The sequence below is a fragment of the Saccostrea cucullata genome, unplaced genomic scaffold, assembly GCF_032062105.1.
Source record: "Saccostrea cucullata isolate Sc308-1 unplaced genomic scaffold, CSIRO_AGI_Scuc_v1 ctg2593, whole genome shotgun sequence".
In the NCBI taxonomy this organism is placed as follows: Eukaryota; Metazoa; Mollusca; class Bivalvia; order Ostreida; family Ostreidae; genus Saccostrea; species Saccostrea cuccullata.
Genome location: NW_026935316.1, coordinates 47,799 through 60,771, shown reverse-complemented (window position 1 = coordinate 60,771; position 12,973 = coordinate 47,799). Strand labels below are relative to the sequence as shown.

At 39.7% G+C, this 12,973-nt stretch overlaps 1 protein-coding gene across 1 annotated transcript; it reads right to left on the bottom strand.

Moving 5' to 3' along the window:
* Positions 1 to 926: 926 nt before the first annotated feature.
* Positions 927 to 6,738, bottom strand: LOC134242478 (uncharacterized). Its single transcript, XM_062724567.1, has 4 exons — positions 6,084 to 6,738; positions 5,699 to 6,006; positions 5,473 to 5,570; positions 927 to 2,567 (listed from the first exon to the last, which is right to left on the bottom strand). The coding sequence occupies exons 1-4, from the start codon at positions 6,191 to 6,193 to the stop codon at positions 1,329 to 1,331; spliced, it is 1,755 nt and encodes a 584-aa protein (XP_062580551.1). The 5' UTR covers positions 6,194 to 6,738; the 3' UTR covers positions 927 to 1,328.
* Between the last annotated feature and the right edge of the window lie 6,235 nt (positions 6,739 to 12,973).

Genomic DNA, 12,973 nt, shown 5'->3' with positions numbered 1-12,973 from the left:
TAAAATCATATTTATTATATACACATGTCATCTTCGCTAGCCGAGGGTTTCCGATCCGAAATCTACTTTACAAGTAGAATAGCTTTCGGATTGGAAACCCTTGGCTAGCGAAGATGACATATATGTAGACTCAACCCAGGTTCAAACTTTTACGGAAAATGATTGTTTACCAACTGTATACGTACTGTTCTTTATATTAGCATTTAAAAAAAAGTTCCCCTTTTTCAGGAAAATATTGTTGGCGAGGAATTTATTGGAAACAAATAATACAACTGCAGATAACTTGGGCAATACTAAGCCTGAATTCTACGTTATCCAAAAAATGTAATTCTTCATCATTGCCCAAAGTTAAAATTTCGTTTATAGTTCTGAATCCATATCCGATGTTTTATCATCGTGTTCCCTTTTCTGTCAAGGAAGCCCCCCCCCCCCCCCCCCCCCCCCCCCCCAAAAAAAAATGCAAATACAGACATAATATAGGCATGGGGAATTATTGAAGTTTACCTTTTCATGTTTGTTTAACCCCCCCCCCCCCCATTTCAATTTACTTCCGACCCATGTTTCCTGTATTCATGCATGAACATTCTGTAAGTGAGAGAGAGAGAGAAAAAAAAAAAGAAGAAAAGATTTGGTTACAAAATATATTAAAATTTTAAAAGAATATATAATTCTTAATGTTGCATTCAATATATTCAGAGTATTTTCATCTGGGTAATATTTTCCCAATCATATTCTAAGGTAAAGTAATACGTATGTATTTCTCATAAGCTAAAATTCACGTGCTCGTAAAATTGCCAAGTTTCTTTAAGTATTGGGTAAAAGAGTGAAAACATTGGTAAATATTGAGCATAACTTTTTTTTTTTGAAAACATTGGTAAATATTGAGCATAACTTTTTTTTTTTCTCCAACCATGTTAACAGACTAAAACCTTTTCCCGTTCATTTCCGCAGGATGCAGGAAAACATTCTCCATGCAACCCCCCCAACAGCCGCCACTCGAGTGATTTAAATATAGTCACATCTCGCGAGACTTAACTTAGAATATAAAAATATTCTAAGTAAAGTCTATGCTCAATATGACCAAGTTTCTTTAAGTATTGGGTAAAAGAGTGAAAACTGGACAAATTATCCTCATAAATTATTAAGCATGTTTACATAACAACTCTCCAGCCTTACCCAATACTCACCCAATACTTAAAGAAACTCTATATCTCAAAATTAACAAAAGAAAACAGCCAAAAATTTAATGCAAACAACATCTTTATTTAGCTCACCACTAAACAGGCAATATGACAATAATCATCTCTTAGTAAGATATGAGGAAACGATTATTCACCCATTAAACTTTTAAATACTCTCTCAGACTGGTCAAAATCACTTGTCGCAAGCTTAGTCATGATATTCCCCACAGAACCCCCTTCGAGCATTTTCCCCACCCTACTATATCTTTTATATGAGGAATTTGTAGCCCAACCAATATGTTCCATTACTTCCCCTGCCACTGCACCAGAAGTTGCTAAAGTAATTGCACAAGCACCTCTAATCCCATGTGGAGTTTCCCCTTCATCTATTCCCAGAACTGACAAATAAATTTTCAAACGTTCAAACATAGTACTTGAGGATACCGGGTAGTCAGTGACTGAACCTTTTGAAGGATCAAGAGTACGGAACAAATAACCTGTTTTCAAATTTACACCCATATCCAAAGAACCCTCAACATAGGATCTATAAGCCATCACAGGACAGAGCAAACTTTCTTCAACCCTAGGAACCATAAACTCATTTACCTTTCCCGTGCCTAAAGTCTTCCCTACTGTATGAGAAAACATAAGGCCCTTACCATCTCCCAAAATGATAACCTCCTGCGATAAACTTAAACCAAGATCATGTGCCCTATCCCCTGAGAAAAACTGTATCTTGAAGAATGCCTGGTCCCGAAGTAACACATAACGTTTTGAAAGGGACAATTCGGGGTTTTCCAACTGGCTTGCAATATATTTTGATATATCCTTAAGCTTCCTAATAAACAAAGGTTTGGCTTGTTGTACACAAACATGTGACTTAGATTGTTCCAACTGTATCGCTTTTACATATTTTTTAACACTTGAACAACATACAGGGTTACCAATATTGTACCTACTATCCCAATCAAACCCTTTCCCATAAGAAGCAAAAATAGGTTTTAGTTTTCCTAAAATTGATCTTACTGTGCCTACTGCAAGTCTGTGAGGACACCCACATGCAAATGAACCCTTTTTCCCAAGGAACTGACAATTAATATCGTGCACCTGAGTTTTCCCGTTCTTATCTTTTAGAACAAGAAAATGACGAATATCCTCAGGATTTGCATCTACTAATCCTTTCCCATCTCTATACTCTCTTAAAAAATAAGTGAATTCCTTCTCTAAAGAACATTTCTGGCGACTATATGCCGTATCATCTACCAAATGATCCAAATAACTTAATCGTCTCTCCATTAAATATTCCAAGGTAGAAATCTTTTCCCCCTCTGAATGTTTTTGACCACCTCCACAGGTAAAATCTTCTTGGCCTTGAAGAGTATATACCTACAAAATATTCTAAGAATTGAAACACAAACGTGCTACAATTAAAGACCACTTCAGACCTACCCTATTAACTGCAAAACCTTTTTTCCCTGGAAAGTATAATGCATTTACCTCCCCTTGTACACTCAAAATTTCTGACCTTTTAACATGAGAAAAATAAAGAGGCCACCAAACAGGTCTAGGTAAAATGTCTGGAATAATAATAGTCACACCCTCTACTTTTGATTCTTTTAAAAACTTTAAAAGAGGGAAAATGAGACCAAAAGGGGGGAACACATAAGGATTCCTTTCAAAGGACAAATCCTGTGAGAACACATTAATGCCCGCTGACAATTTTGTAGGATAAGGAGTAAAATGTCGCAGAGGATTTCCATCCCTATCTTTCATTACATTTGAATCAACTGCCATAAGATCTACAGAATGAGGTCCAAACAAATTCTCAACAATTTCCCATTTTACTTTAGTTAGCATGGAATCTGAACTTGACAATTTCCTAGACTCTTCATCTGCTGGATTTTCTTTTGTTGGGATGTATTTCAAACGAAGGTCAAAATTTTTCTGACAAGCTAAGTGAAAAAGTTCTTTTAAGACCTGATTAAGTGAACTGTCCCTCCCACCCTGATTACTCCATGCAGCTACAACAGCTTGGTTGTCACAAAATGCGTCGACCCTACTATTTTCAATCTGAGAACAAACACACTGTAAAGCACACAGTAATGCAGATGCCTCCTTCACGTGAATAGGTCTTTGATCACAACCACTCCAAAAATCTCCAAATTCTTGGAAATCCCCCTTAACAATCAAACATGCACCCCATCTATATAGAGAAGAATCTGTTGCAAGGACAACTTGTAGATGTTGTTCTTTTCTCCAGGAAGCAACACCTTGCCATGAATCTAAGAAATTCCAGAATTCCAATTCTTCCCTAAGTTCCTTATATATGTGTAGACTCTTACTATTCCTACTCAAAATACTAATTGCCTTATTAACCTCTCTTGAAAATAATCTGGCGGCAGGGACTGCCAAAACCATAGAAATGCACTTTCCTGCAAAACGCTGCAGCGTTTTCAAATCAACTGTCTTTTCACAAAGAATTGAATCTCTTAATGAACAAAATGATGCCTTCTTATCAGCTGGTAACCTAAAAGCTAAAACACTGGAATCACAAATCATCCCAAGAAACTTTATGCTCTGAGATGGGACCAAGACACACTTTTCCAAATTCAAGAAATAGCCTAATCGTACAAGAATCTGACACATAATATACAAACTCCTGCGAGCTGCAGAAACACCACTTTCCTGAATCCCCTTACCTTGAAATTCACCTATCAACCTATCATCTATATAAAGAAGTGCTGGTATACCTAGACCACGACAATATCCAACTGGCACATAACCAGTAGTATGGTAAATATAAGCACTAGCCTTAAATCCAAAAGGGATAGTATTGTAAACTAAATACCATCCTCCAAACTGAATTCCAAAATAAGTCCTACATGAAGGCTTTAGTAAAATGTGATCATAACCAGACTTATCATCTAATGAGGACATGAACATGTCCTTCTCAACCATCCTAGGAACTTCTTTCAGAGTGTCTAACTTAAAGGGGAAATCTTTTATCCAGAGGTTTAAAAAACGCTCATCATGACACATTCTCGGTTTTGAAGGTTCAATAGTAATTGGCATAACAAGGATAGGTGGCTCTACCTCCCCAACCCTGCCTAACACTGTAAGCGACCCATTCTCTATTCTTTCCTCTAAGGTCTTAACAATAAATTGGGTATGATCCTTACAATTTAAAGCATTGGGGAAATATGATGGGACTGGTTGATCTGCATTGTAAGATTTTCCTTTAAAATTACCCTTAAAATGTTTAAACATAGGAAAAATATCAACACCATTCTCAATCCAATCAAGAATAAATGATGGAGTGCCTAATCGTTTCCATTCTGATACATTATGAGAAAGACTACCAGCTACAAAAGATTTTGGATCTCTGAAAACTAAATTACTGAAAACAAAATCATCCTGTGACAAAATATCCTCTGCTTCTGTTATATGGGATAAAGACTTGACTGTCTCTCCTTTGATATCAATCCAAACAACATTTCGCTTCCTAGCAGTAGCACCAATTGGATCAAATTTTGACTCTAATTCCCAATCCGGAATCTTAGGAAAAAACTTATGCCTCTTGAAATCAATTATCTCCTGAAAAATTAAAATAATAGCTATAAAATATACAAAGGAGAGACATCAAATCTTTACCCGTTTGAGAAATAAATTCCCAATAAGGATTAAAATCCCCTGGGCAAAAAATTGATGTCTTACTGCCTACTCAATGAAAACATTACTTCTTAGAATTATTAACAAGTTTCGGGCAGCCAGAAACAAAATGCCCAAATTCCTTACAATAAAAACAAGTACCAGGACTAGATTGTTTCCCCTTCTTAACAGAAGCAGACCGCATTGGAGGTCTTGGACCATAATACCCTTGGTGCATAGGAGGATAAGGGTACATCATATGCTGATAAGGAACCTGATTTGGGTAAACTGGACTAAAGCCAAAAGTAGGATAGGGACTACCCGATGAGGCTACGTTCTCTTTTTGCTTCAACCTACTTTTTTCAGATTCTTCGTACTTTTTAGATTTTGCCCAGTCAGCTACAACTGCTGCTATCTTTTTATCCTCCTGTGTCCCAAACAATTTTAAAACCAACCCACAAAAATCTTCGTTATCCTCATACCTTTTACAAATTGCATACGATTTGCTAAAGAGTGAAGCATCTTTGTGATTTGCCTTATTAGCTACTTCAATCAATGTTTCAATCGCTGCCATCAAAACATTATGTGATGTCAAATTGGGACGACTTGCTAGACTTCTAACACTTGACAGAGCATCATCTACCTGTAAGTCATCTCGTCTACTCTTCAACGCTTTAAGATCCTCTTTCATACTCTTAAGCTGATCCTCCAGTCCTTCTCCATCTTTCTTGCCAGCCATATCTACACAAAAGTCATATATACATTCAAACATGTATAAGAAAACCTGTTGACTTAATATAAAACCAGTTCTCAAATTAAATTCCTATTTATCACATAAACACGACAAAACCAGATAGATAAAGATATACCTTGAGAGTTACCACTCGAAGATCCCGAGGGTTGATCCCTTTGGGCAGTTACCGTACTACTTGAAGAGCCAGAAGCATTGTCACGTGAGGTAGAAGCAGTAGCAGTTGCCTCTAGTACCTGGCCCCTAGGAGCCCCAACCGTATTGGCATGTTCAATAGTGTAACTCATGAGGATTCTTACAGTCTCAATATTATCCTCCTTTCCTGCCAACATCAGAATATCCTTGACTGACTCTCCTGTCAGTTTTTCAAACTCTGTTCTGAGTTCAGCCAATGAGTAATCCTCTAAAGGATATCCTCTTTTCAACCTGTAAACACATAAAAATTCCTAATTTTTATATATATATATATATCATGAAGGCATGCATTATAATATATTGCTCACCTGGCCAACGTCAGATCCTCCGAATTACCATCTGAAGCTTTCAACTTCAAAACTACTGGCACCAAACTTTTTCCAATTAAACTGTGCCTGGGTTTTAGCACCACAGCCATTCTTACTTCGCTCTAAAAACGTCAAAAATATAATATTTAAACATTCCCAATACTTAAAAAGATTTTTTTTTCTTACACTAGTAAATATCACGAATTCTCAATATACATAGACTCACTGTACACTTAAACCAAACACGCACGAGATTTTACACCTTGTAATACCTCGTCACACGCCGGTGAACACCACTCGCCGGACAAAATTAGTTCACCGAAAAGTATAAATAACACAGTCCAAAACAAAATTTCAAGAATAGCAAACATGTATTCACAAATTTTACTATCAAAATCACTTATAATTGAGTCCGATGGAAAATGTCCAACAAAATCCCACATAATAAAATGCTCCTCGCATTCTACAGCTGTTTGAATTACATTCATATAACAACAGCTCACACATATCCAGATTAAAACCATGCAAATCAATTATAAAGAAAATTCCATTATCTCTACATAAAATAACGGACCCCCGGTCCATTGAATCTTACTCTTAAAACTGTATGAACCTCCAAGGTTCCCGAAAGCAAATTATCAATTTTAAATTCACATTATAAAATGGACCCCCGGTCCACTAAAAAACAACAGTTCTCGGCCGAACCTACCAACTGTTTCACCAAAATATATACTAGCACCAAGCTAGTATTACAAATAAAGTAAATATACTTACATATGACGACGCTACAGCTAACAAAAACTGTTGGGCAGCGAGGCAGAAACTGCACGGACGCCGCCACTCGAGTGATTTAAATATAGTCACATCTCGCGAGACTTAACTTAGAATAGCTATCGCAGAGAAGAGAAATATGGCACTTTGCTCGAGTGATTTAAATATAGTCACATCTCGCGAAATCAACGATACCTAAAGAGAATTTTTAATTATGTTTAATAAATATTAACAGTGATTAAATATCAGATGTATGCTATAGGTCCCCCGAAGTAGATCAATAGATACTTACCGAAAGAAAAAAAAAATGAAAATTGGCAAAAATAACGTTCAAAAACAGGTAAATAAAACAATTCAACCTTGCATATAAATAAATCAAGTATGCACTTTTCCAAAAATACATGTATTTTCAAATGTCCAAGTATTTTTAGCCGAACAATGGATAGCTCGCAGACACTCTAGCGTGAAAGTGAATAGATTTAAATCACGTGGTCAATGCTTTGTTATTCATGAGGTCAATGACGGGTTAAAAGTTGTAAACAAGGTAGCTTTACTATAGAGACAAGTACCCGTGATTTTGAGGTTTTTGGTAAAATAACACATGAGCGCACGATTGTTTCAATTTCTTTCATGGATGTAAATGATAAAGTATTACTTTTTACGTTGTCCATAAAAACGGCAAATTGAAAGATCAATGCGCTCATATAAAAAATCGGCTTACAAAATGGGGGTGTGGCCTAAAGTCTATGAGAAATTGATGTAAACAATGTACCCCTGCTATATTAATCAGAAAAATACCTAATTACAGTTTATGAAAGCAAATTCTTAAATTGAAATTAATAAACTTCAATGTTTAATGGAAAGATTGGGGCAAAATTATGTAGAAAATCTTAAAGTTATTTTTTTGTAAATATTTGGGGGCGTTCAGATTTTAGAACGCAGTTCGCAGTTCGCTATTCGCAATTCAAAAGTGAACTGCGTTCTAGAACGCAGTTCGCAATTCAAAATTTAAACATACGCTGTGTGGTCTGAAATTTTGGGGGTGGGGTTCTAGGGGCCAGATACCACTTCTATGAAAAAATGGTGATGGTACCATTTCTAGTTTCCGAGATATGGTTTTCTAGTTTTTAGCCCTACTATATAATACTATACGAAGAAACATCGGGCTCGGGGACATCGAAGTCCCCTACCCTGGGGTCTGAAATTTTGGGGGTGGGGTTCTAGGGGCCAGATGCCACTTCTATGAAAAAATGGTGATGGTACCATCTCTAGTTTCCGAGATATGGTCTTCTAGTTTTTAGCCCTACTATATAATACTATACGAATAAACATCGGGCTCGGGGACATCGAAGTCCCCTACCCTGGGGTCTGAAATTTTGGGGGTGGGGTACTAGGGGCCAGATGCCACTTCTATGAAAAAATGGTGATGGTACCATCTCTAGTTTCCGAGATATGGTCTTCTAGTTTTTAGCCCTACTATATAATTCTATACGAATAAACATCGGGCTCGGGGACATCGAAGTCCCCTACCCTGGGGTCTGAAATTTTGGGGGTGGGGTTCTAGGGGCCAGATACCACTTCTATGAAAAAATGGTGATGGTACCATCTCTAGTTTCCGAGATATGGTCTTCTAGTTTTTAGCCCTACTATATAATACTATACGAATAAACATCGGGCTCGGGGACATCGAGGTCCCCTACCCTGGGGTCTGAAATTTTGAGGGTGGGGTTCTAGGGGCCAGATACCACTTCTATGAAAAAATGGTGATGGTACCATCTCTAGTTTCCGAGATATGGTCTTCTAGTTTTTAGCCCTACTATATAATACTATACGAATAAACATCGGGCTCGGGGACATCGAAGTCCCCTACCCTGGGGTCTGAAATTTTGGGGGTGGGGTTCAAGGGGCCAGATACCACTTCTTTGAAAAAATGGTGATGGTACCATCTCTAGTTTCCGAGATATGGTCTTCTAGTTTTTAGCCCTACTATATAATACTATTCGAATAAACATCGGGCTCGGGGACATCGAGGTCCCCTACCCTGGGGTCTGAAATTTTGAGGGTGGGGTTCTAGGGGCCAGATACCACTTCTATGAAAAAATGGCGATGGTACCATCTCTAGTTTCCGAGATATGGTCTTCTAGTTTTTAGCCCTACTATATAATACTATACGAATAAACATCGGGCTCGGGGACATCGAAGTCCCCTACCCTGGGGTCTGAAATTTTGGGGGTGGGGTTCTAGGGGCCAGATACCACTTCTATGAAAAAATGGTGATAGTACCATCTCTAGTTTCCGAGATATGGTCTGCTAGTTTTTAGCCCTATTATATAATGCTATACGAATAAACATCGGGCTCGGGGACATCGAAGTCCCCTACCCTGGGGTCTGAAATTTTGGGGTGGGGTTCTATGGGCCAGATACCACTTCTATGAAAAAATGGTGATGGTACCATCTCTAGTTTCCGAGATATGGTCTTCTAGTTTTTAGCCCTACTATATAATACTATACGAATAAACATCGGGCTCGGGGACATCGAAGTCCCCTACCCTGGGGTCCGAAATTTTGGGGGTGGGGTTCTAGGGGCCAGATACCACTTCTTTGAAAAAATGGTGATGGTACCATCTCTAGTTTCCGAGATATGGTCTTCTAGTTTTTAGCCCTACTATATAATACTATACGAATAAACATCGGGCTCGGGGACATCGAAGTCCCCTACCCTGGGGTCTGAAAATTTGGGGGTGGGGTTCTAAGGGCCAGATACCACTTCTATGAAAAAATGGCGATGGTACCATCTCTAGTTTCCGAGATATGGTCTTCTAGTTTTTAGCCCTACTATATAATACTATACGAATAAACATCGGGCTCGGGGACATTGAAGTCCCCTACCCTGGGGTCTGAAATTTTGGGGGTGGGGTTCTAGGGGCCAGATACCACTTCTATGAAAAAATGGTGATGGTACCATCTCTAGTTTCCGAGATATGGTCTGCTAGTTTTTAGCCCTACTATATAATGCTATACGAATAAATATCGGGCTCGGGGACATCGAAGTCCCCTACCCTGGGGTCTGAAATTTTGGAGGTGGGGTTCTAGGGGCCAGATACCACTTCTATGAAAAAAAAGTGATGGTACCATCTCTAGTTTCCGAGATATGGTCTTCTAGTTTTTAGCCCTAATATATAATACTATACAAATAAACATCGGGCTCGGGGACATCGAAGTCCCCTACCCTGGGGTCCAAAATTTTGGGGGTGGGGTTCTAGGGGCCAGATACCACTTCTTTGAAAAAATGGTGATGGTACCATCTCTAGTTTCCGAGATATGATCTTCTAGTTTTTAGCCCTACTATATAATACTATACGAATAAACATCGGGCTCGGGGACATTGAAGTTCCCTACCCTGGGGTCTGAAATTTTGGGGGTGGGGTTCTAAGGGCCAGATACCACTTCTATGAAAAAATGGCGATGGTACCATCTCTAGTTTCCGAGATATGGTCTTCTAGTTTTTAGCCCTACTATATAATACTATACGAATAAACATCGGGCTCGGGGACATCGAAGTCCCCTACCCTGGGGTCTGAAATTTTGGGGGTGGAGTTCTAGGGGCCAGATACCATTTCTATGAAAAAATGGTGATGGTACCATCTCTTGTTTCCGAGATATGGTCTGCTAGTTTTTAGCCCTACTATATAATGCTATACGAATAAACATCGGGCTCGGGGACATCGAAGTCCCCTACCCTGGGGTCTGAAATTTTGGAGGTGGGGTTCTAGGGGCCAGATACCACTTCTATGAAAAAATAGTGATAGTACCATCTCTAGTTTCCGAGATATGGTCTTCTAGTTTTTAGCCCTACTATATAATACTATCCGAATAAACATCGGGCTCGGGGACATCGAAGTCCCCTACCCTGGGGTCCGAAATTTTGGGGGTGGGGTTCTAGGGGCCAGATACCACTTCTTTGAAAAAATGGTGATGGTACCATCTCTAGTTTCCGAGATATGGTCTTCTAGTTTTTAGCCCTACTATATAATACTATACGAATAAACATCGGGCTCGGGGACATTGAAGTCCCCTACCCTGGGGTCTGAAATTTTGGGGGTGGGGTTCTAAGGGCCAGATACCACTTCTATGAAAAAATGGCGATGGTACCATCTCTAGTTTCCGAGATATGGTCTTCTAGTTTTTAGCCCTACTATATAATACTATACGAATAAACATCGGGCTCGGGGACATCGAAGTCCCCTACCCTGGGGTCTGAAATTTTGGGGGTGGAGTTCTAGGGGCCAGATACCATTTCTATGAAAAAATGGTGATGGTACCATCTCTTGTTTCCGAGATATGGTCTGCTAGTTTTTAGCCCTACTATATAATGCTATACGAATAAACATCGGGCTCGGGGACATCGAAGTCCCCTACCCTGGGGTCTGAAATTTTGGAGGTGGGGTTCTAGGGGCCAGATACCACTTCTATGAAAAAATAGTGATAGTACCATCTCTAGTTTCCGAGATATGGTCTTCTAGTTTTTAGCCCTACTATATAATACTATCCGAATAAACATCGGGCTCGGGGACATCGAAGTCCCCTACCCTGGGGTCTGAAATTTTGGGGTGGGGTTCTAGGGGCCAAATACCACTTCTATGAAAAAATGGTGATGGTACCGTCTCTAGTTTCCGAGATATGGTCTTCTAGTTTTTAGCCCTACTATATAATACTATACGAATAAACATCGGGCTCGGGGACATCGAAGTCCCCTACCCTGGGGTCCGAAATTTTGGGGGTGGGGTTCTAGGGGCCAGATACCACTTCTTTGAAAAAATGGTGATGGTACCATCTCTAGTTTCCGAGATATGGTCTTCTAGTTTTTAGCCCTACTATATAATACTATACGAATAAACATCGGGCTCGGGGACATCGAAGTCCCCTACCCTGGGGTCTGGAAATTTGGGGGTGGGGTTCTAGGGGCCAGATACCACTTCCATGAAAAAATGGCGATGGTACCATCTCTAGTTTCCGAGATATGGTCTTCTAGTTTTTAGCCCTACTATATAATACTATACGAATAAACATCGGGCTCGGGGACATCGAAGTCCCCTACCCTGGGGTCTGAAATTTTGGAGGTGGAGTTCTAGGGGCCAGATACCATTTCTATGAAAAAATGGTGATGGTACCATCTCTAGTTTCCGAGATATGGTCTGCTAGTTTTTAGCCCTACTATATAATGCTATACGAATAAATATCGGGCTCGGGGACATCGAAGTCCCCTACCCTGGGGTCTGAAATTTTGGAGGTGGGGTTCTAGGGGCCAGATACCACTTCTATGAAAAAAAAGTGATGGTACCATCTCTAGTTTCCGAGATATGGTCTTCTAGTTTTTAGCCCTAATATATAATACTATACAAATAAACATCGGGCTCGGGGACATCGAAGTCCCCTACCCTGGGGTCCGAAATTTTGGGGGTGGGGTTCTAGGGGCCAGATACCACTTCTTTGAAAAAATGGTGATGGTACCATCTCTAGTTTCCGAGATATGGTCTTCTAGTTTTTAGCCCTACTATATAATACTATCCGAATAAACATCGGGCTCGGGGACATCGAAGTCCCCTACCCTGGGGTCTGAAATTTTGGAGGTGGAGTTCTAGGGGCCAGATACCACTACACTGAAGAAAAGGTGATGGTACCATCTCTAGTTTCCGAGATATGGTCTGCTAGTTTTTAGCCCTACTATATAATGCTATACGAATAAATATCGGGCTCGGGGACATCGAAGTCCCCTACCCTGGGGTCTGAAATTTTGGAGGTGGGGTTCTAGGGGCCAGATACCACTTCTATGAAAAAAAAGTGATGGTACCATCTCTAGTTTCCGAGATATGGTCTTCTAGTTTTTAGCCCTAATATATAATACTATACAAATAAACATCGGGCTCGGGGACATCGAAGTCCCCTACCCTGGGGTCCGAAATTTTGGGGGTGGGGTTCTAGGGGCCAGATACCACTTCTTTGAAAAAATGGTGATGGTACCATCTCTAGTTTCCGAGATATGGTCTTCTAGTTTTTAGCCCTACTATATAATACTATCCGAATAAACATCGGGCTCGGGGACATCGAAGTCCCCTACC

Coding starts and splice junctions, on each gene's coding strand:
- LOC134242478 (XM_062724567.1), bottom strand. CDS start 6,193: ATGGCTGTGGTGCTAAAACCCAGGCACAGTTTAATTGGAAAAAGTTTG. Junction 6,007..6,083: donor GAGGATCTGACGTTGGCCAG/GTGAGCAATATA, acceptor ATGTGTTTACAG/GTTGAAAAGAGGATATCCTT. Junction 2,568..5,472: donor GTAGACGAGATGACTTACAG/GTAGATGATGCT, acceptor AATATTTTGTAG/GTATATACTCTTCAAGGCCA.